At 36.7% G+C, this 25,952-nt stretch overlaps 1 protein-coding gene across 12 annotated transcripts in view; it reads right to left on the reverse strand.

Annotated features, from left to right (window-relative positions):
- Positions 1–25,952, reverse strand: part of LOC132909895 (protein unc-13 homolog B) — a 373,086-nt gene that overhangs the window by 70,875 nt on the left and 276,259 nt on the right. For all 12 annotated transcript variants that reach the window (XM_060965194.1, XM_060965204.1, XM_060965174.1 and 9 more), the window contains 3 exons: positions 21,760–21,803; positions 18,288–18,378; positions 5,588–5,665 (listed from right to left, as the gene is read on the reverse strand). In XM_060965194.1, coding sequence (XP_060821177.1) covers positions 5,588–5,665; positions 18,288–18,378; positions 21,760–21,803 — 213 coding nt within the window. The remainder of the gene's footprint in view (positions 1–5,587; positions 5,666–18,287; positions 18,379–21,759; positions 21,804–25,952) is intronic.

The following is a 25,952-nucleotide window of genomic DNA, read 5'->3' on the forward strand; positions in this document are numbered from 1 at the left end:
TTGTTCATCTAATAGCTATTCATCTAATCGTTCCTCGTTCCTTCGTGAAAGTCAAACCAACCGATTGCTCCGCTCGTTTGCAGTTCAAATTCTGGAGAAGCTTGAGGAATTCGTAACTATTCTATTCGTTTGAGCAGAGAGTCAAAGTGTTAGCATTCGCGTGTGACCAATCAAGGAAGAGCGCAGACACGGTTACAAAACGATCGGAGAATCCAACTTTCTTGCTTCTTTGTTCTGGAAATCACGAAACTGAAGAAGAATGTCCAACGATCTCTACAAACTTCGAACCTTTCTGCAACCATTTGAAACCGTGTTTGTCTTCCTCTACTACCTCAATCATCCTATTGTTCCTATCGTTCCTATCGTCAACTCACCTCATGAAACTCTTGCTTTAGTCTCATGCAAGATCAAAGGTACTCACTTTCTATATGTGTACATGTCACGCTGTCATTCATACAAACGACACGCTAGCGCTCGTACATAATTACGCGCACAATCATAACGTGCCAGAGGGAGTTGGTGCCTGGCGAGACCTAATTACATACGCAATCCTGTGTACACAGATTAAACAAAGGACAGAGGCTGGAATCCCCGAAGGTTGCGGTGGTTGGGCTGTTTAATCAGGTATACGAGATTCGCAAGGATTTCCATTCAATATACAATGCCTGCTTATGCACGGTATCGCCGGTATAGTCCTTCCGAATCTCCTCTCTAACCAGGGGGCTAACGTTGCGTGGCGCAAGCCATTGATTGGGTTGGTTACTCTTTAAACTGTTGCACGCGTGTATCTGCGCTTGCCAACCGCTTACGCTGCCTGTGCAGATCACGTATCTGTATTTATACATGTACGTATGTACGTATACCGTACACACATACACGCTAGGAATACGAAGAGAAGAGAAATAAGTTCGATTTACTTTCTCGAAATTTCTAAAGTTGTCTGTTCGTTCATTGAGTTTTTTAGAACCGAATATTTTTTGGGTTGTGAGAAAAATAGCAATAATAGAAACACATACTTTCTAGTGTTTTCGTACAGTAGGCATAACGCGTTAAAATGAAAAATCTAACCGATTCTACTACGAAGGTTCTGCCTGATCTAGCGAGAATATGCAAAACACGTATGTACATTCGCTTACGAAAGTTGATATGGTATAGTGCATTTACATTGGTAAATTCTATTGGCTTTGAATTTGTGAAATTTATGTACACTGTTTTCAAAGTCTTCATGCAGTTTCTCCTATATATTATGTTGCTTTGACATTATTTTATCAATAGTAATATTAACAGTATATGGTATTTACAAGACGAACAAACACGAAACACTTCCACTTGAAAAGTACATAGAAGTGTTCGAAGAATTGAATGTCTACAAAATTAAATATCTCCCGATTCTGCTCTTGCTTCCAACAAACTTTTGCCGATACAAACATCATCAGCAGCTACCATACTTAACACTCGAGACTCGCGTAATTCTCTTCTCCTCAAAAATCTTCTCCTTCATTCGTGCTATTTTCAATTCCAAATAAAGATGAGTCATCGAATGAAGGATCGAAGCTCCGACACTGGTAAATCATTGTGTTACGAAGAACGTGTGCTACATCATCAAAGAGAATATATTATTCAGCAAAAAAAAACTGAGTCTAGATTTTGTACTTGACTATTTGCATATTTGACGTACACAGGTAGCGCATTGGTTGCTGAAATCGGCGCAGTCGAGTTTATAAGAGGACGCTACAAGGAATCACGGGTTACTGTATCTATTTCTTTCGTGTCTCCGGAAGTAAACGGGCGCGAGGTGTCGTCAATTTGCGAGACCCCTTCGTCCCCGTTCTCCTCTTCTTCGATTTTCATCTTTCTCTCGTATCGACACTTGGAGAGGACCTCCTGTCGGATGATCGACGAATGGAACATTATTGGGACATTTTTCTTCAGAGAAAAACAATACTTTTCCTATCGATTCGATGAAGTATTCCTTGCACCGATTTGGTTGGCTTTTTTCAACAGCCTCGAAGACTTCGAGAGAAAGAGCGACAGATTGAGAAAGAGAAAGAGAAAGAGAGGGTGAGCACGTTTTCTAGATGTTGTACTATTGGAACGCTCTGCAAGGGATGTAAAAGCATCGATCCGCTAAAAAGCACTATAAGGGTAACGTCGTGAGTTCAGGATGTTCCCCACTCTTCTATGCTCGGTTTTTGCTTCGGATAGCAGACAATGCTCTGCGTTTGCGTAAAATCTTGTGTCAAAACACGATAAGACACCTGCGGAATTTTCACGTAAAGACTTACGTCGCTTGAATTTTAATTTTAAATTTTAGCAGCACACGTTGATAATTGTAATATGTAATGCTTCTATATCGAGCGAATGCTTTCATAAAAGTTTGAAGTTGAAATTATGATGGATATATTATATCGTATACTCTAAATATAAATGTCCCGTTTTTTAGAACGAAATACCACAAAAATATCAAATTTCGCTTTGATCTTACGAATTATTTAAAATTTTCATTACAGAAATATAGAGTCTCAGAATTTGCCATTGCGATTATTTCTAATGTAAAATCTGTCTTTAGGAAATATCTTGAGGCTTTTATATATTTAATCAAGCTTCCTTCAAGAAAGGAAATCGATTTACAAATATTTATAATTCTATATAAATTCGCACAGAAATTTCAGGCCCTTTCTTTGGCCAAGGTTCGTTAATAATAGGACATCGTTGAGAAATTGACAGCCGTATGTCTTACGTTTTCCCACTAAACGTAGTTTGGTCGATTCTATTTGGCAACGTGACGAACACGGGGAACATCCGACACCCATGAGCAGGGATCGGAGTATCCTAGCTCTATCCTAATTATACTCGGTTTACATGACCATTGTAGCATCTCATATCCGCGAGTAACCTACACGTGACCCATATACATACATACATCGCGATTGTACCGCACGTTTCGATCGCTACTGGCGCTCACGTTTGGCAATGCTCGCGACGAATGTGTACAAATACAAATTATTATGCAGATATGCGTATTTGAAACGTTCACCCTAGCCGCTAAAGAGAGAAAGAGAGAGAGAGAAAGGAAGAAAGAAAGAAAGAAAGAAGGGAAGAAAGAAAGAAAGAAAGGAAAAGAGAGAGAGAGAGAGAGAGAGAGAGCACGACTCGTCTAGGTTTGCTACGAACGTTGCTTTCCTCAGTATCATAGAACATGTTTCTCCAAAGAAATAGAAAGAGCCAGAACAGAGAGACAGAGATAGAGAAGATGAAGAAGAAGAAAAAGAAGCAAGGCAAAGAAAGAGAAAGTGATAGAAGAAAGAGAAAGAAAGAAAGAAAAAGAGACAGACAGGTTGGGTCACACTTACGTGAAAGAAAATAGCGCGGAAATGAGGATAAAATGCAGCACAGTTCATGTGAAAAGAAAACAAATTATCAGAGGTTATAGTTCAGCTGCACGGGCGAGCCATCGCTGGATAACGCTCGTGGATGTATGTATTTATCTTGATTATCTTAAATTTTACAATGACGCGTATCTTACTATCTAATATATCATTCTAACTAAACGTAATAGTGAATTTTTCGTGTTTTATCATCCCTGTGGAAACGCTGGATGTTTCCAATCGTCGCGCAGAATGAAATTGCCGCGCCTTGACGCCACGTCAATATGACACGACTTTCAGCAAGCTGGATCCTTGGTTAATGCCAACTTGATCGCGTCGACGTCGGCGCTTCCTTCAACGCGAACCTTTCTTTTAAAATACCGTCGCCCGATAAAACGTCTCGCGAACTGCTACTTTTTTTTCCTTTATCTTTTTTCTACTTTTTTTCTTCCTACAATCGCTCGTCGAGATTGAAATGTCATTCTGCTTGAAATTAGTTTCTTGCTGTGACGTAGCTCGTTTAAACGATCGGACGTTTGATTATTTTTTAGACTGATGAAAATACGAAGGTGTTCCTTTTTTACGGTATTATTGTAAAACCGACAGTAAAAGTGAATTTTTGCTCGAGTCATCGCTTTCAAGGACTTTGATACTTGCATCGATAAATTTAATCGACCGAATAACACGTGTCTCTAATGAACCCTCGGTAAAAATTTTGACTCTTTTACTATGTCAACTTTACTCGTTATCTATATCAAAATGATCGATAAAAGATGCCTCTTGAAAGTTTCATTGTCTCAAGTAATCAATTTTTCGTATTTTCAGTAGCCTGAAAAATAGGAAAATTTGGACAGATTGATTCTTAATGCGTGGAAAATATCTTATGGCTGTTGTTTAGTTGAGGTTGCAGAAAAAGTACTTGTCTTCTGGTACACGTAAATCCAATATAAGCCAAGTTTGAGATGGCAAACACGAATACGTGTACGGCAAATATAGTTTGCTTTCAAGGCGTACGAATTACGATCACCTTGAAAATTTCCTTTCGAAATGAAGAAACTTGCTACCGGGCTGAAACGTAAGCGATAGGAATTTCAAAATACTTTGCAAGACTCGCGTGTTTCGGAAATTTCGGAAATTTCGAATTTCTCAATTTCGAATATCGAACTAAATAAAGACAAATGCAAACAAAATTTCATCGATAATTTAATCCGTCCTTGTCCTCGATATCATTAACTATCTCTTCCTAATCGTTCGAAATATGTAATTTTCCAAAGATCTTCCGAGCTTTTTAATTCAAACGTAAGCTCAATTTCATTTTACCTGTGAACTCATTATTCGTTAATTTATTTGTCTGCAAGAAAATATACTCTAGCACCATTGGAAACTTTTCCAACAACCTCTACAATCTCCTCAGACTTTAAGAAACAATCTGCACGTTTAAACAGACTGTAGTCTGCACTTATTCGATATGTTCGCGATATCTGGTCGTCGCGACCTTCGATAAAACATCGCGGTTGTCTATCTTTCTCACGCGATCTTCCAATCAATGCTGATGGAACCTCGATGTTTTACGACACTTAGTGAAATCGACACGGTCGTGTTTCATCGCGTTCCGCACAGCTATCTCACGAACATCCATGCGAAAATTGACTATCAAGATTCCTCTAACGAGCTTCGTTCGCGGATATTAAAATTCTCGACCGGAGGAAACGTCTCTTTAATTTCAATTCACTTCCTCATCTCTTGACGTTTCGCGCGGAAAACGCTCTTCACCCTCGTTCTAGCACAGATCTAAACATCCCAGGAACGCGAAACGTCGATTCTTTGGATTTTCTGTCTCGATCGCGATACTAATCGATGTTTCATCCCGATAATAGCTTTTCTTTACGTGTATCGCGGTGAAAAACGTTCGATTATGGCGTTGTTATATTAATATTCCTACATTCGATCTTAAAATTTTGAACATTAAATTCATTGGAAAATTTGAAGTGTCATTTTAAATGTTCAATTTAAATATCAAATAAGACTCTTGTTGTCTTTAACTTTGTCGGTAAATTGGTCGAAGAGAACGCGCGATCGTTTTTCACGCGAATAATGATTCGTTGAGAAATTATTCGTCGCTGTATAGCGATTGCAGATTGTTGAAGAATCGTTAAATAGGCAACGCGAAAGATGACGATGATGCCTGAAAGGAGAGTGGTTAAAGGACGAATTCTTACCAGCTCCTCGTCGTTTAACGTGGCTCTGGGCACCGCCGACGTCAGACCCGCCGCGTTCCTCTTGGTCGCCGCCATTGTCTGAGAAAAGATAGAAATTAATGCTCATCTGATTTGAGAACAATATCTTCCGGTTTTTTTCTTTTCTATTGTGTAGACAGAGATAAAGAACAGGAAGAGGGTAATTGAATGGTGAAATATGACGAAGTGGAAAGAAAATAACGAAAAGAACTATGAGAACGAACGAGAAGAGAAATCGGTGAAGAACTGAATAAATCGATGACTCGCAAAATGTACGAATCATCGAAAAGATAGAAAAATTTTACAACGATAGTATTACAGAAATATACATCAGTTTTATTACGAATGAATTTTACTCGGAAACGAATGCGAAGTTATTGAAAAAAGAGAAGGTAATGACAAATTGACGAAATAAATGATGGAAACGTGACGCTGAAAATTACATTTTAACATAGATCATTCGGTTGATATTCAAAAACGTGGAACATAAATTTCACGCGTTGAGAAGTGTCGCGTATAAGAAACTGCGATTTCGAGTAAAGAAAAGATTTATGAAGGATGTATCATGCCAAATATATTTGTGACATTTGAATTGTTATTTACAAATGTTATTTACAGTCACGATAAGATGTGTTTTATTTACATTGGCTTATTTCAAAGCCGTGCTCCGAGCATTTTATCGTGGCCAGAGAACAAACTTCTTGATCCTTTATCTAACAATATTACATTACATTAACAATAAACATTACTGCTCGAAGGTAAGGTCCGTTGGAAAATTAATAAAGCAAAACAAAGATATTTCAAGTATAACAAGATCAAATATGAAGAAGAACAATATGAAAAGATTCCCTATCCCGGAGCAAACCAGCTGATTCTAAAATTGATTCATAAAAACGTTCGATACGCTCTAATTAAAAATAATAAATATTTATGCAATTGAAAGAGCTAATATTTAACGTTCGCTATATTTGCAAAACAAACTTGATACATCGGCACAAATATTTGAAACAGGATCGAGAAGCTCTCTGTTTGAAAACGAATTTGTAATCGTTATTAAAAAAAAAAAGAAAAGAAATACAAAAAGAGAAAAAAGAGACACGTATTATCGTTCGTAAAAGACACAGAGAAAAAGTAGCTGAATGAAATCGGTGCTAGAAATGAAATATCAAAACCGAGAAAAAGAAAAGTATCTAAAATTAATGAAACAAAGATGGAGGAAGAGAAAGGAAGTAAGAAAGGGCAAAATCAAACAATGCGGAGGAAAGAAAAAAAGTAAAAAACACAATGAGATGTAATGCAATAAAATAAACGACGAATGAAAGGAGGAATATAATATGTAAGAAGATAATAAAACAAAAGTGAATAAAATAGAGCAATGAAAAGAGATATAAATGAGTGTAGGGGTGATAGTGAGAGGCAGAGCGAGATAGAGCTGGTGAATCTCTACGGAGAGAATCTAATCCAATTAGTTTATGACGTCTGGTTGGTGTGGCGCGTGGTAGGATTTGCGGTTGGCTAGATTTCAATTAAGATATTGTCCACGGGGCCCCGTGCTCATTGCATGCGCTACTGTCTTGTCTCCGTGGATAGACGACTAATACGGAGCGTCTAATTTCGCGCGTCACCTACATTCGCTGTCGACTCTATTGGCTTTTCTACTCTCTCAAAAGCGTGTTCGTGGCGTGTATATATATATTTACAAGCGTTCACGCACGGTGCACCGTGGCTTCGTCTACTTTTTCACCTTTCTTCGTACGTGTACGTACTACACACATGTCGAATTGTACACGTTCGATGGAAATTATGTGCGATCGCCACAATCCTCTTATCGTACACAGGATCTCCTTACTTCGACTAGTATATTTCTCCAAATATTTGTAGTATTGCACATATTTGTCTATTTCGACATATCCTTTGCAATTGTCCATCTTCTTTCTCCTACCTTACTTTTCTTTTTTCTTTACATTTTACAGGATGTACGACAAACTGTCCTTTGCTGTCCCTTTCTCACTTTTTAAACCAAAAGACACATCGTTTGGAAGAAAGAGAAAATCAGAGAGAAAGGAAGAGCAGGAGGAATGACACGTAGGTTAGTTTATTTGCTAACGTAATCGCGATACGGCCTTCAGAACGTCAAATCTAGAGTTACTCGTCTAACTATGCTATACAGATGTGTCGTATTTTGTACCTACTAGCTATCGTATATTTCGTCTACTCGTTCATGCGCATCATTGTGATAAACATTCTTACGCATGCGGGTACACTCAGAAGATCGAAGTACCAAATAAGATCACGATCGAATGCCTGTAATACATCTCGAGTGACTAAATCCTTCCATTTCGTCTTCGCATTATTTCTTCTTGACACAATGACGATACCGAATCAAAGGAATAAAAAAGAAATTATGGAAACATCGTGGCTGTAAAACTTGGAAGCATTATGAAAATTGGAAAAATTTAGTCTTCCGAGTGTGATCACAGTCAGAGATCGATTCAAGTAACGCGACAGCAGAACAGATCGGAATACGGAGGCGACAATTAGCAAGAAAGTGGCGAACGTTTAAAAAGTGGTCGCGAGCAACATTTTCTTTCAAGCACAGGAAGCACGTTGGTCGCTTCCCTCGATTACCGGCATATCTCGTTTTTCGTACAGCAACGAGATGGTTGGGTGAACGTCGCGTCGGTCCCCGGATAATTATATCGTGACATGCGAGACCAACCCGCAAGCTCGTAACGTTACTTAAAAAAGAAAAAAAAAAAATCCTTCGGTTATATATGGAAAATCCCTGGGTAGTGGCGAGTTACGAAGTAATTAAGCTGGTTATCGCGCCAGAAGGGCGGAGATCGCGCGTTGGAAACGTTGCTCGCGCGATTGCGATGTACGGAAGATGAAATAATCAGTAGAATCACAGAACCGAAAGAGTAAACAAAGCGAGATAATCGAAAAGCGTGAGACATATAAAGCACACGCGCGCGCGTGCATATCGAAGCGAGTGCGAGCAAGCGGAAAAGAAAAATTCTGCGAAAATGAAAAGAAAGAAAAAGAAGAAAGAAAGAAAGAAAGAAGTAGAATAATACTTATCCATAGAAGCTGAAGCATGCGCTACATACGGCGAAAACAAGCCTTTTTATTTAAACTTCGTTAAGGAGGCATTTAATTAGTACCTTCAAGACCTGGAGGTAGAGTTTTTGAGATTTTTTGAGAGGTTTTTTTCAGTGAGTGGTTTTGTTTTTTTCAGGTGTTCAGGTGGATACAACAACGGGCGCCACAGAGAACAAACAAAGAAAAATGGCATTATATGCCGGTTAGTAAGTGTTATCAGTTGCATCTTTTTTAGTTTGATTTCTATTTTTTTTTTTCTTTCTAGTGTCTCATACATTACGGATAACAGATACATTTAGAGATTAGAGACACGGGAGGCATGAAAAGGCGCGTCGATCTTTCAACAAGACAGGTAATAATCTTCCAAATTTAAGCATCTAATGGATAATCGAAGCTTCATATTATTCTTTATCCCATTTGCATTTTTCATAGAAGAATCTACAATATGGAACTTTATATTGCAAACGTAATCGAATTCCAAGTTCACTTGCTTTGCTTCAGAATATTATTCCTTCTCGTTGAACGCGAGAACCTAAAATTGCTGGATCGAAGTGGCGCAGTTGCATATTTCATTCCAATTACCCCTTAATGCTCCCTTCAATGTATTTAATATAATTATACTGTAAATTGCGTTTAAACAACAACAACGCGAACGTCAAACTGCGCCAAAACAAGTGAGGCCTTCTGTACGCCCTCGAGATCCCGCAAACTTTCGTAGGTTCTCCATCGATCGCCTGGGGCTCTCGTTTCCGGTTCAACTAGATGGGACAATGCACTTCTTGGACGCGGGGTTCCAAGGAGCAAGGTCACGGTACACAACAATCAAGAGAAAAAAATTGTTGACATCGAACATACATAGGGGTCACAGATAGACGGGTCGAGATTTCTAAAGGGGTTTGAAGATTCGAGGCGATTCGAGGAGCCATGCTGCACGATCGTCGAAAGCATCGGAAGACGTCCATCGTGGAAATTATTTTCATGCTCCTCGAATCCCGCTCGTCGCTGGGAATATACGTAATTTCAGAGAAGTCTGTCCGTATCGATTGCACTAGACTTCACACAGAACACATACGCAATGGGTCGAGCGAAAATCGATGCTCTTCATTAGCGGGACTTTGTTCGAGGCCACGTGAAGATCGAATATCGAGAAGTCACGGTTCGAGCTGTTGGAATCTTTTTTTAAGCGTTGGAAGTTGATCTACGTTGCATGTGCTTCATCGATGATTTCGTGATAAATACCAATGTTGAAGTTTTCCTTGGTTCTTTATTCGTGCGAGGTAGATTCAAAGAAAATGCCGAATGTTAAAAGTTGAATAAACGTAAGTTTCCCGAATCTGAATATGATCGAAGTATAATCAAAGTACGACGTAATTTTATTTCTCTTTGACGCCGGAGTTTTATTAAAGTTAAATCGCCGTATACCATGAAACGCGTTAAAGTAGCGCTGTCCATAATTTATACTCCGCACAGTTTTATTTTTTCTCGAATGGATCGTTACCTGTGGTTGCTAATGTGTAACGCGTTATTGACACGCGATACATATAGTTTTTTGCGCTAAAGTAAAGAAAATAAAATGATTGAGATTTCGAAAATCGAAAGCTATCCTGGATAGCACTGGTTTAATGTTTTACTTGATGTGTATCGAGTTACATCGAAGGGTTCCATTTGCACACTCGTGTGAAGTAGCGAGGGTGTGAAAAAGGGCGAGTGAAGTAAACCGAGATGCAGGATGTGATCATTTAACAGACACAAGGGTTTTAGGTAATATCAGGAAGCTACTTTTAACGTAATCTTTCTTTCTCTTACTAGCTTTTCTCTTTACTCGTTATATTTACTTTTATTCTCGTCTATATGTATATATTTGTAAGCGTAAATGTAAAATTCTTTAGAAAATGGATGGATATTATCCTGCTTTCTCACGAACGTAAAATATTCTCTCGTTGTTTTTTTTTTTTTACTCGAGATATAAGGGTTAAATATTAATATTATCCGTGACGCATAAGTACGTGGAGCACGCAGCTGCATGGTTCGCATAATCAATTATGGATGGTGTATAACTTTTCTCAAAGACATCTTTTTTTAGAAACTTTAAGACTCGCTACTTTAATCGCATCTTTACGCTTTGAAAGAAATTTCCGCTAAACGGCGAATACATTTTTTTCTTTTTTGATTTAAAAAAGGAGAACTGCCCATTTTTTAGAACACAGCAGTATTTCAGTAAAATTATGATGCTAAAAGTGCTTCCATGTTTTTGACCAACTACGTCCGCGATTAAGAGGCTTTGATTACATGGCTTCACGAGTATAGGCTAAAATTGTATGAAAGTTTCTAATTTTAAAGTTTCAATGGGTTACTAATTCCAAGAACAGGCATTTTGCAAGCACTTCAAGGTTCTCGTGATAACGCCAAGAAATGCCTCGTTTGAAAGGTTTACACCCTTAAACCATGCAATTACTTCTCATCAGAATTTTTCATTATTACGAACACAGACGGCTCTAAACACGTCCTTTTCAGTGTTCGATTTTGAATAAAATAATCGCGAGATGCAGTCATCGTTTATCCAATGAATTTCTTTTATTTTACATTTTGACTTGGATAGAATTTCAACGTTCTTCCCTCGGCATTATCTTTTACCCTTAGAACTCCATGTTCGTGCTTTCATCTATTCCATTGCAACAGTCTGAATGACGATATCAATCATGTCATTAAGATATAAAAGATACGGAATTACAAAGTTTAACTAGTTTTCCGAAGAGTTAAAATTTCGTTGCCTCTTAAACAAAATTATTTACGACACGTTGACACGAACACCATAGGTAGGATGATATGAATTCCGTATTATTTTTTAACGATTATTATTGTATAATATTTCCAATATTACTGCAGATAAATAAATAAGCATTTTGTTGTCATTACAAGTCAATATGAAACGTAATTGCAGTTATTCCTAATTTAACATTTAAATCTCATTATTTTGTCGACATTTCGTCGCACGATTCAATACCAATATCACATCAAGTATCATTATTTTATTAATCATTACTCATTACCATTCTTCTATTGAACATCGTAATTAACAAATTTCATCAAACCCCTTACTTTCCTCGCGTCCTTTCAAAACAAATATATTCGTAATAACGAAAATTCATATCAAATATAAGCAAATAAAACAATAGCTTCAACCACATTGCAACGGAATATCGAAAGCTGGCCTAGAGTCGCGAAGGATTAAATTTCACCGAGTTGAATGCCTTTTATCCCTATGTGATTATTGAAAAAGCCAGATTATTCAGAAAGCCATATATACGAGAAAAGTAAATAACGTTGTAACGAGCCTTTTTTCCTTCCACTTTGTTTATAATTTCCAACACGATCGGACCGCGCTGCTTTTAAGAGTTTCCGTTTAAAGTCAACGTACGAACACGCGAGCTGCGGAAGTCGCAAGGGCGAGCGTGACGTAAGCGAGCATAGCTTTCGAGCTTTTCGAAACACGACGCGTCTTCTCGAGTACGCAGATAATTGCCGTTACACGCTAGGCCGCGTATCAGATGTAGAATTTCGTTCGAGCTTTCCACGTTCGGCTTTCCTTGCGATTAAAATGTTTTTTGAGGCCATTGCGACGGTATTCTAGCCCTTGAGAAATTTCCACTTTTCTTTGCGTTAAGTATGCAACATGAATCGCGTAAGTAGAAAATGCAACGATATCGAGGTTATAGCGATTCTTGAACGACTTGCTTGGAAAGTTTCTGTGAAACTTTTCAATATGAAAACAAGTGAAGACTTTTCTGTAGTCGTTTTTATATGTCAATTATTTTTGTATTCATGAGAAAACAAGGTCAAGAATATCGTAAAATAAATTTCTATCGTATGTACACAAGTTTGAGGAAGCCTTGCGTGGGAAATTCAACATTCAGCTTCTTGACGAAGAATCTTCTATCGCGTTATTTGAATAGCACTTCACCTACGGCGAATAAAAAGGAAATACGTTCGGCTATATATGTGGTTTTTAGTTTTAGATTGATTTCATAGAGAACTTTGTATCAGACTAATTTAAAAGCTTTCGGTTTATTTATGTTTTTTGCCGAACAATTCTCTTCCGGGTCTTTTGGCGACATTTTTTTTTTTTTACGTTTATCGAATCGTATCTACGTGGTTTTGGTTCGTAGCGTTCGAAAATTCTTTCACGCGAAACAGATAAAAATTGGTATGTGGATTTTGTTTCTAACTGTTCTTATAGCCACAGCATCGGAAATTGTTTTGATCGAGCGTTTTGATCGAAAACGTTAATAGTTAAGTTTTTAAACGACACAGTTAAAAATGATTCTAAACGAAAGAAAAAAAAAAAAGAACAACACGGTGAACGAAGAATTACCGTAACTCTTTTACGGAATTCTATCGTCGAGAAATATATGTAGAGCAAATGCCTGACCATAGAAAACGTTTACCGCTGACAGTGATATCTTTCGTTGGAAAAAGTCATCTAAATTGCGTACCTCGGAATTTGCTCGGTCACTTTAATTTCTGCTGCATTTGTTACCTGTATTTCTGCAATGTCGGTCGAATTGAATCATGTGGTACACAAGACGAAACATAATTTGTAATACAATTGGAAGAAAAATAGTATTTCTTACATGTGATTGGAATATGAAATTTTCGAGAGATTTCAATATTGAAAATTGATTAAATGGAATTGAAGATATTAAAAGATTGCACGAAGTTATATTTCTTAGTAATTTTTCTTATTCATGATTATATGATATTCAAAGAAGCCTATATATTAAAAATTATTCTGCGAATTGTATTGCAGCATTTTCTAGACACATCGACGTTAATATCGATAAGCAACGATTCGTTTATTACATAATAAAAAGATATGCCTGATAATATGTAACAAATTATCGAATTTCACTAATATAGAGATAAAATCTCGTATCAAAAACTTTACTCTTACACCTTCAATTTTCTTTCACCGTATACTCTACCGTCTATAAATCGTAATACATTTATTGCCTGAAAATTATTTTATTAATTATAATTATTAATTGCAAGCAGAACTAAATTATATTCCTCTTTGAAGATTTTCTTCGAGCCTATACTTAAAATTAACACATGTAATATATACGTATGTATTTTTCGCCCTTCCATTTGCACCACAAATACGTACATCACGTGTCATCTTATGTATTCCTGTTTGAAATCGTGTAAATTACAAACTAACAAAATTCGATTCAGAAACTCCTTATTTAAAAAAGAAGAGAAAATCGCGTTCATTCGATACGTCGTCAAAAAAAAAAAAAAAAAGAAGCAAATCGTTCATTTTCACACGAAACATGGCTGTAGCATCAAACGATGCCTGAAAGGTGTACGACCTCCATTCAATTTCCTTAAAGGCTCCTTGGAATTTTCGCTCGACCCGTGAAGAACGTAGGGTTAGTCAAAGGAGGACGATAGTTGTAAACGAATCACGAATCCGGCGATACGCGAGTGTTTGCAGCCGCGTTTTTGTTGCTTCTTCGTTGCGGCCGTTATATTGTTTCGCTAGAAGCTCTCCACGCGACGATACGGCCATGAAATGGCGACGCAAAGCGTAAAAGAGGCCACACGTTGATGAAAAACGAAAACGAGAAACGCTTACGCGATGACTTCGTCTTCGTGATAAACGCGCGTTTTACGAACGCGTACCCTTTAACGACCAACACGATTCACGGACAAGTTGTTCGAGTCGTAATGACGATGGTAATCTTGGAAATGATACCCTGCACGAAGGATTTATCACGCTGTAAAAAAAGCCGGACCGCGCAGATTTATCGGTGGAAACCGTGGCGCCAATGTAGACGTTCGACTTCGAATAATGGCAGCATTTTGGAAATATAGCTGAAACGAATAGGACGACACAAAAGATCTTCTCGCGAGGTAAGTTCTTTGGTCAGTTTAAATGGTAGTCGTTCATCGCGTTCTTGAAAATGTTAAATCACAGATAAAAATAGCGCGGACGTATGGATTTGTCAAACGAAGCAATTTAACCGAACATACCGAGCTGGCTTTTTCCCCGTTGACTTTGAGAAAACGTACTTTCGCTCAAATTCGGTATAAAAGTATTACACCTGCGTGTAGAAAAATATTACAACGTCAGATGACGCGTCTCGATATATGTATAGGAGAAAATGATTTGAGAAATTTGTACAAGTTTAGAGTAAAGTAGGAATTTATTAAGGAAACGAATCTCGAATATCGTTGATATTTACTACTCTGCGTAGATATTGAACGACGTGAAAGTAAGTTCAGTGAATAATTACGTAGAAGATATAGAACGCCGTGGACGATTAGTCTGAAAAATACTTTCTAGCAATTTTGTTCGTATTCAATGATTTTCGACTAAAAACTTCGAACATAATCAAAATCTTGTTTTTTCAAAATCAACGGTTTATAAACTGTGAAATATAAGTCTGTAGATAGAAAACCATTCTTAGCGTTCTTCAAATAAATTAGTTGCGGTTACTTCTACTTAGAATTTCCGTACAAATGTTACAGCGATTCGACGATTATTCTATCGACTCTTCAAGCTTCTACAAGCAACAGGTTACAGGAATCCTGCATGTAACGCTTGTGTCACCATTTCACAGCGAGTCGTCCAACATATGTTCCGGACAAAAACGGTATTCGACGCCCGGATCTTCGGTGGAAAGTTTAATAACGTCGAACGAACATACTCTGCAAAGCACTAGTAACGGAGTATACAAATAGCGGACAGTTTACAGACGATTTTCGAGAAATCTTCTTTATCTTAAATTAACCTCTTAAAAGGTCAACTATTAAATTTAAAAGATTTCCATCGTAGAAACGCTCTAACACCCTTTTTTCATGTAATTGTTATAAGAATCTTTCTATTAAGGTGCGACAAACTCGCAAGCGTTCCAACTTGGAATCCTTAAAAGTTTGTTGAAGAGACGAACGCTACCACTCTGTTAGTATTCAGGCTGGAATGATCAGTAATTTATCGTGAAATCGTCTGTAACGCTCCTCTGAAAAAATCTTGAGTTATCGAAAAACGACGTAACAGCGAAACGCAGTACACGCAATCAGGTTGCACGACGAGGAAAAGAAGGGCCGTTTGATAATCGAGTCACTCTCGAGAAAGATACCATTCTTCCAGTCACATTTACACTGCCAGTCATAAATATTAAGACACTTTAATATTTAATAGAAGCTTAAACATTTTATCTACTATTTTTAATATATATAATTAATCGTTATCACGATAAAACAAAATTTCTTTTGCGATTGCATTAGCTGATCGATCGTTTCTATACTATTGCTATTTGCATTCTTTCTAATCGTTGATTAGTAAATCTTAGTATTTATATATTATTATATTATTTTATCTTAGAAATTTAAGATTTTAGAAATTTAAAAAACAATAGACAACGATGATTACTTATGAAATCATCTGATACTAAATAAATTAAAATTTCTTACAGTTTTATCAATATAACGAGCAAATGTCCTTTTTCTAGTTATGACTGGCAATTTATATAAATCCTAAAATATTGTAACGCTTTTCGATAGTATCATCTCGAAAGCAAATGACTCTCGAAGGCAACACGAACGGCACAACAGATATCGATCTCGCGACAAAATAGCCTCACGTGTTCGACGTCGTCGTCTTGCAAGGATCAAGCACGCAAACAAATGAATTCGAAGGATGGCGACGTTTTCAACGTGGATAACAGCAAGGTGCAACAGGAATTATCGATGGAGAAGGAGGATCGTGAAGGAGCTGAGTTTACATTTGGGATACAAGGTCGAGGTTGCGGGAAGAAATTTGCATAACGGAAGTTCTCCCTTCCCGTTTTCTTCTGAGGGAATATGGACATATTTTTAGAAGGAGCACATTTTCATTGGGTTAAAAAGCACTGGTCACGAAAAGCTTTGGTCGGTGTCTATCGTGGTCGACGATTTTTCGAATTGTTTAATATATTGAATTATTTATTACTATAGGTGATTATACCAACGACGAGTGTGTATTAAAAGTGATGTTAGTAGAATAAAGAAGAAGTTCCATTCGATGGTGATTCTGATTAAAAGAATTTTAAGAATAGGCATTGATAATATCGAATTCATAATTTGCTAGAAGCTCTTAACGTTGATGACACGCGACAGTAATAATTCTGAATAAGAAATCGTAGAAGAACGTACACACACACATGTAGAAATTCGTGTATTATTATTATGTAAATAATCACTGATTTATTGTGCAAAAATACGAATGTTATACTTTCTATGACCAATATTTTAAATAATTTAAAAATATTTAAAATAATAATTTATACTTTTTCCTGCGTTTACCAAATGGAACTGTTAAATTAATTATTTAAAATGGGGAATGAAACAATACGAATGAATGAATTCAATTACAAATTCATTTTAATTTGATTTTAGCCATTCTAGAGATACGATTGGCGAATGCGAATAATATTTTGTTGCTTCTTTTTTACGATTCCTTTAATCAGTAGCTTCCTTGAGACGAAGGTCGAGAGTTCAATTGAATGGCGGAAAATATCAATCGAAGAAGCCGTTCTGAATTGAAGATACGGCAAAGATCCGGAATGAAAAGGATGAACAGAGCTAATTGAAGCATAATTAATTTGTACCGTGGAAAATGAATTGCGAAGGAGAACATTCTTTCGAATAAGAATACCCAGTAACGTTCAAAACTCATAAATATATAGGTTACCTGAGTTTCATTATCAAAACGAAGTTTCCGAAAATTCCGTTTGAACGTTAAAGTTGCTTCTATCTTGATCATTTATACAACATTTCTAAAATAACGTATCTAAATTATACGTGTATTCGAAACATCTCTAAAAATGCTTTAATCGAGAATTCAATTTTTTCCCATAATTTATAAAATATAAGCAAAAATTGAAGAAAATAACATCAAAAACAGTCGTATAATTTCGTATGTTCTAATCGTTTATATTCAATAGAACGTTTGGTAATCAATCTCAAGCGACTATCCAACGTTCAAACTATTAACGCAAGCTGAATAAAATATAGGCAGAGGAGACCGCAAAGGCTGAAAATAGATTCTGATTTCACTTTCCCGAAGTTTACGCTCCGTTTGCGATAAAACGGCAAAGACCGAGTTTTTAATAGGAAAACTTTATCCTAGCAATCTAATGCCGTCAATTCGAGGTAGTTTCGATTTCAATGTGTATTAGAGAGAATTTAATAAACAGCATTAAGACAAATTTAATAGCACAGTCATATAGGCTGTTGAAATAATTTTCTAGTTTGCAAGAGTTTTCAAGTATGTACGTCGACCACGATCTAGAACACCGACAATATTGACGACGACGCGACGTCGATGAGGACAGAGAACGAATAGAAGGACGATGACGAGACAACGGTAAACCAACAAACTGATACCGTCGTCGTACGATTGTTTATTTTCACGAGTAGGCATAGACAATTCGGACAACGTGAATACGCGTCCGTGTCTCGTATACGTGTACATATCCATATTTGCATAAACGATAGGACATTTTCCGGCTAAATTAATGGACAATTGATTACGTACCAGCTCGGAGACCAATGGCACCGACTTTCGGCGCGGTCGAATATCCGGCATGCTGTCGATATTGCTGTAGAATGGATTGTCTCCTGGATGCCTGAAAGAAAAGTAATTGGAAACATTAGGTTCGATTAAAGGATCGTTTCAGCAGACGTACGCTCAGCGTCGGGTTAAAGACTTTTGTGATCTGGAACTATTAATCTAACGGTGGTCTCCTTCGTGAAAAAACAAGGCGGAGGATTAAAGACGAAGCAAATTTATATAAATATGAAATAGAATCTATTTCGTAGTAAATTACATTTAAAAATTAGTTATTTACCCTAAGACTTTTGTTCGTACTTAGAAAACTTTTCTCGATAGTTTGGAAAATTAGGATCATCGAACGAGGCTCGATATCCGATCGATATTCTTCGTTCAATGAATTTGAAGTATTCAAGGAATTTCGGGAATATTTTTCTGGAGCAATCATGTAATTAAACCTATAAAACGTTGGAATGCCTGATAATTGGTCGGGGGTCGAATTTATGGGTACTTGGATCGTAGATTACCTATAGGATCGCGTGTAAGGAAGTAACTGATCGTAGTAATAAATCTTTTGCGAATTAGGCTGCCGGTCGGATCGATATTAGATTGAAAGTAATCGAACTTTCCGATTAAATTGGGAACTTCGTCTTTGAAGATCATGCCGAGCTACTTAACCGATCAGAAAGTTTTAAGGAACCTTAACTCACCCACTTATCCGATCTTCCTCCCCCATTATCATCACAGGAAGCTTTTTCTCCTTTTATTGAAGTTCAAAATTCACTTGCCGGAAATTAATCGAATATTCCTTATCGGAGAATTTTTAGATGTATATCGCACAAAGGATTAATTAACACGACCAAGATAATCGAATATAATTAAGAATATCAGAGATCGAGAAGATTTCGTGTTTGATTATAAACACGAGAACCTGTACATATTTCAAATTGTACGTACAGCCGAGATTTATCGTTTCATCTAAACGATGACCCAATTCTCCGCAAGTTCGCGTTCGGTTATTCTGATTTTGTTTGCAAATTTACGAATTAACGTTAGACGGCATTGTTAGCGATCGTGTAATACGATCCATCACTTTCAAATCATTTATTCCATTATCGTCTCTTTTTTTCACTTTTTCATCCAAGCAACACGCAACCTTCTTTCTACCAATCACTCGCACTTGAATTGCAATTAGCGTTGATGCCTTTCATAGGGAAGTCGTTTACTCGAGTTTCTTTCCTAGATAATTATCAGGATGCTAAAGTATTAATGACCATGGTCAAAACTTTAAGCTTAATGTAAGTTTACTCTGTTTATTCCAGGTATTCGTTGCTTCTTAAAATTTCACAAGAGCCAAGTTATAGCATTCGCTGAGAAATTAATAATTTATAATATTCACGCAATAAGTTGTACAAGCTTGAATATTGAATTTAATACCTGTCGTAAGTTTCGTTTTAATGATCTTAATTTCAAAGTTTGAAATATTTTACAGAACTTTAATTTCCTTAATTAATACTCGAATACTGAACATGCTACTAATAATATCTATTTGTTTTGTTTCAAGTATATACCTGGAAAATTGTTCTATTTAATTTTCTATTTAATTAAATTACGATATCGTAAAATTTGTATACTTTTGTTTGGTCCTCAGCCTAAATAAAAAATTACATGTTTCTTCAAATTTCATAAAATTTCTTATCAACTCGATAATTCAGTTATTATCTTTTTGCAAATCTTCATAGTAATACATTTAATATTTTATTTGCTATTAATTTTCTGAATTTGCAATTTCTAAAGAATCAAACGCTGGATCCGAGAAACCGCATTAAAGCCAGGGAACCGCGTTGCAACAATTTAATTATAGGCCAATATGTCTTTTATACGTAGGTTCGAAGAATCGATCGCTATTATACGAGTTTCACAACGTTTAATCAGCAATTCTGTGCTCTCGTAATGCGCGATCGACTAAACGTTAGCTGGACAGAGATATGGACGACTTTTACGGCAACGGAATTATACAAATGGCCTGTGGCTTTCAACCTGATGAATTTTGTCGTGAATGTAACAATACGACCCTCAGGAACAAATTTAACTGTCTAGTAAAGAATTTATTACTCTCGTTTTAGAAACATCTTTGTTCATTCCATGGTAATACATTCGCTAACTTCGTTTATTGGATATATTCGAACGAAAGCATTATCATTAAGCTTAAGACTCGTAGTTTGTCGCTAAATTGTATCGAATACATAATTAGGATTTTCACAAGTCGGAGTTGGAATTTTTTTAAATACGTGATGATAAATCCTTTGTTGAAAATATTTATCAGCAATAATGTTAAACTTTCAATTCAAAGCTCGTGTATTTTGAAGTACGAAGAAGAAGAAAGTAATTAGATAAATTTCGTGGTTTTCGTAGAACAGTCAGTTGTCGTTGCAAACAGAAGCGTAATAAAAGAAGTCACATGATGTATTTTACATTCGAGAAATATAAAGGAAGAGGTGAACTGAGAGAAAGGAATGGAAAAATAAGCTAGGAGCTGTCATTTACGTAACCAATTCCGCTGTCAGGCGCTATTGGACAAGAAGATTTTAATAGAAACATACGGATAGAATTTTTATAGCACCGAACTTTTCTGATCCGACGAGAAATGTGACGTTTGCAGTTTCATTTCTGCCAGAGTCTGAATTCTTCGACGACGAATTATTTTCATGAAATCAAATTCCCTCCATTCAATTTTCCCTCTTACGTGCGCGAGATGGACAGAAGAGAATTCACAATTCTGTTCACCGATGACATTGTTATCACAGAATGTGAACTACAGAATTCGTAGTTGTTACGATAAAAATTTCTTCTCCACCGTTCGTTCCTGTATTTTGTCATTTTATTTTATGGAACATATTAAACGTTACGAATAACAGCTCGACCTTATGGAATGTAATTTACTATGAAAACGTTCCACTCGTGACACGTTCAAAAATTTAATCGTAAAATTGTCGTTGAACAATCCTCGCTGCTGAATATTATTTTTCGGAATTTTTATATCACATAATATAATTAATATATTTATATAAACGCATGTACGTACATTTAATGAAAATAACTGCAATGGAAATATTTTTATCAATAGAATAATTTAATATAAAATATCAAGCGAGCGATCTTACGATGAATATAATTTAGAGTTAATATTTAAACTCTCTCTCTTTCTTTGCCTCCGTCTCTTGAATACCACGTCATTTTTTCAAGCATCTAAAAAATCGCGTTTATATTCATAGACAGAAATTGCAAGTGGGTTAAAAAAATTTCATACGATAATCGTCAAAGACATGAAACGGAAAGACTCGTTCGTTGTTCAAGGAAAAATGTTTGCAGCGTGGAAAAGAGGGAAGATAAAAATCTAGCACGATTACAATGACGTAATTGGACTCGTGATCGATAAAAGTTTGATGCTACTCACCCGTTGCCTCGTCCACCGGATTCGCCACCAGGTCCACTGCCGTTCTAACAAACAAAAAAACAAGTTTATTAAGAAACAAGCTTAGTAACAGTTCGAAAAAACCAAGGGGAGAACGCGCGTTCGCGCGAACGACGGCGCAGGCGTACGAAAAAATATTGTACACAGTCTTTAGAAACGCGTGACCACTGAAACGAAATAGAAAGACAATTCCGAAAATAAATAAAAATTAAGAGAACGTTCGTATCCTCTGATTTCGTTTCTTTTTCTTTTCATTAATTGTTCGCGAGAAGCACGCAAAGAGGATTAGAAATTTCTTTCCATTCGTTTCTCGTGGCCACGCACGCACAATGCTTTGCCCTGTACACAAATCAGTCTCTTTTCGTCGACTTAAAAGGTAAGAAAAGCTCCGTTGAAACAGAGAATCGAGCGCTGATCGGAGACTCGAGAGGAAGAGGGTAATTTCTTCTTCGCTCGCAGCAACCCTCTTGCTTCTCAACTTACGACTCCAGCGACGACTAGAAAAGGGAAGAAATCCTCGTTGTTTTCATATATCGTCTTCTTCTTTTTCTTCTTCTTCTTCTTTTACGTGCTACCTTTTTGCCGATGTGTCCTTTCTGTCTCGACCACTTCCTCTCAGTTGTTGACTCAGATTAAAACCTTCTATCCTCGTGGCCGTTTTCTCTCCGGCCTTGTCACCTTGTCCGTTCCCACCTCCATTGCTCGCAGGCTCGCTTTTTGTCTCTGCGAAGTCGCCCCGACTCTCATCGCGGCGTTCAACAACCGCGCAAACCAGAACCAGGGACGAAGCAGCAACTTTCCAGCTTAATCTCCTTCTTCGTTTCCTCGACGAGTACATCCTTTTTCTAACCGTTAATTCCCTCCCCATGGATCATGGTTTTTCACTGATACTTGTTAATCAAAAGTTTCCACGAGGATATTTTGGTTCAAAGGACGACGATTTCGTAGCTTAGCCGTACGAAGAACGTTCCTTTCGTGGCAGGAGACTAAAATTCTTAATCAAAATTATTCCAGCGACTCGTTTTATATTTCTCATCATTTCCCCTCGAACAATTTTATCGAATTTCGTTCTCATTCTTACTCTTACTTCAGTCGTCTAATAACGTCTAGCCGATAATCATATGCGAGCAATAAGAATGGAAATTGCCGTGGAAATTTTATTAGAAAGATTTGTAGCGAATTTTCCTCTTTGATTTCCATCGTTGTCCTTCTTCCTCTCGCTCTCCATTCCCCACCTCTTTTCGCCACGTATGCACTCGCCTGCGCCTTATCTGTCTATCCGTCTCGTTCGCCCGGTGTCGCACGAAGGAATGGAAGATTGGAGACAGTGTGTAACAGCCCGTATAAATATAATATCACGTACAATACCTCGTAAATTCTGTCAAGATAGAGATACAATATAAACTTATGGATAGCGTAACAAGTATATTTAGAGTTAGAGCCACAGGTATCTTCTTCGTCCCTTTCTTATTTCTTTCATCTTTCTCTTTTCCTTCCTTTCTCTTATACGCCGTTATTCGCCGTTCGACGCCATCCCCCGTTATCTACCTGTCTCCTTGTCACTGCCCTAATTCTCGATCGTTTCGCGTGAACAGTCTTGCGGAAAAAGGGGGGTTTCTTTTCACCCGAGAAGCTTATTTAGACAACACTGGAGCATGACAATTTTTACTTCGTATTCACCTTTTTTTCTTCGTTTTCTTATTTTTTTTTTGCGTTTTTTCTTTCGTTCGTTTGCTTGCTTGCTTGCATTTTTATTTTTTTCGCCTTAGTTTTCGTTCACGTTTAGCCACGAAGTGGGTGCCTTCGAGCACGTCTTCTGGATGAGAATAACGCTATTAACAACGTATCTCGAATTTTTCTCCTCGCGAAAACTCCGAAATAATTTGGTCGGAATGTAGTTTTCGTCGAACCATGAAGACAGGGACTATTTTTGCGGTTGTAAAGTCGCGTAGCAAAAATACGGAGCGAGTTTTCGATAGTTTAGAATTTTTCCCTAGCATAGATACGTTTTATAAAATGTCTGAAGAAACTGGATCTACGTATTTGCTTGATAGGAGCAATTGCAATGGAATGATTACGCGTAAATGAACATGGATATGTATGGAGTTGATGTAATTTATTAGGATATTCATTTACTGCTACACTTTACGCGATCAGATTGATTTATGTATCCGCGTTTTCAAAGAAATAATATCATATTTTACATTTTCAGCTAAAATCTTTGCAGAGCTCAGTTATAAGGGAGTATTTAATTTGACATTTTATATATTCATAGCTAATTATATATGATGTCCAACGTGTAACTTGAAAGCGATAGCTTCAGTAGGTTAGCTGAATGTTGTTATAGGCTGTTGGGAAATGAAAATCGCGTTACATCGGAAAATCATTTCGCAGAAAGTACCTGATCCATTTTAAAAGCGAATTCTCTTGCAATAAAATTTATACTCAAGTTAAAAAATTACTTTATATCTAGATTAAAAATAAAAAGGGTTCTAAGACGTCATTCTTCGTATTTGATTATTGAATCCTAAAAATTGCTATATATTAATACAGTAATCTTTCGTAAAAAGCAATTTGTCTATTATATTCTTTATCTTTCTCTTAACTTACACCATACATTATCAGCGAATCAAATATTTTCCAAAATAAAATAATATAAACCAAGTCTAAGGATACTTTCAACGCTATTCTGATTCCTATAACCTTTTTAGTTAAACAAATTTAAAGATGACCAATTACAAGAATTAATCTTAATCTTATCTTTTTATCGTCGAGATATGTTGTATCTTTTATGTCAAATCATACCACATACGCTCGATAATTCGTAACGATTACGTAGCGTGTAATAAAATTTGGAAATAAAACTTCTAATATTATATACTTGACAGTTTGTTCAACTTTTTTTCTCTCTTTCCCTCTCTTTCGTTTTATATTACACAAGGGTTAAATCTTACGATAAACGAATTTCTTGGTCCAGAACTAGACTACCTAGGATGGAAGCAAATATAATCAAGGGTGAAAACAAAGCCTTGTTGTTTATTCATGCATCCAACACGTTATCAATTCTCGACAGAGACGCGCTCGAAGGCATGTTAATTACAACTGAGTAATTACTATACGCGTATAACCTACGTGGAATAGCATCGCTTCGCGAGTATAATTTTGACAAGCGTTTACTTAAGAACGAAAGTACCGTGTACTTATTACAGTGCTAACAAGTTGTCCATTACTGATTAGGCCTTAACAAACGTATGTACCTTCCCCTTATAGGCGTGTTGATCTGTACGTTTTATGCAACAAATCAACGACCATATAAATTCACTCTACATAGATCGAGAAGCCTCGCTTGAATGATTTTCATTAACCGAAAGATAGAGTATCTTTTGTGGTTGGCTTCTCTTCGTCCCTAGATGAGATATGAAATGTTTAGAAAATGGCAAACGACACCGATGATATGAGAAAAAGTGCGATAAAACGATGTGAACGCCTGACAGGACACTGCGACGATTTTTTGTTCAATAACGCGTAAGGAACATTCGTATTGACTAATTATTAATATCATTTTTCGGCGACACTTCTCTGACCAAGATATCTACACTATCAGCCAGAAGTTTGGTACCGTTTAATCGTACCGATGTAATAATTAATTAGCGCAGGTGTCCAAGTATTTTTTCGATTTAAGATCGATGTTTTAAGTATCGGTAGTAGTCTACGTCGTATTAATAAATTCCTTGGCGCTTTGATCTAATTTGAACCACGTTCGAATAAATCTTCACATTAAAAAAATATCTGACACTCTGATTCAGTAACCTTTGATAAAAGAAAAAAACCATATTCCGACTGAGTATGTTAATGAAATAAGAATTCTATCAAGTACAGTAAAGTAGAATTAGAACAGAGCCTTTTAATCATTTATTTTTCAATCTTACTTCGTACCATTTTACCTTCTATAATTCTATGATTAATGTACCTCGAGCGGTTCACTTTCAAAATTAAAAATTTAGCCGTATTAAGAAACTTGCTACCTGAAATTTCTTAACTTTCGTCCGAGAAGATTGTTGCACTCGGTGAAATGCGGTATATGTAATTCCAATTTTCCGGTGGATAGTGTAAGTAGCTAAGTACTTCTTAAACTTCAATGTTATTCTTCAGATGGCCAAGATTTCTGACATTTA

The sequence above is a fragment of the Bombus pascuorum genome, chromosome 1 (assembly GCF_905332965.1).
Source record: "Bombus pascuorum chromosome 1, iyBomPasc1.1, whole genome shotgun sequence".
NCBI classification, from domain to species: Eukaryota; Metazoa; Arthropoda; class Insecta; order Hymenoptera; family Apidae; genus Bombus; species Bombus pascuorum.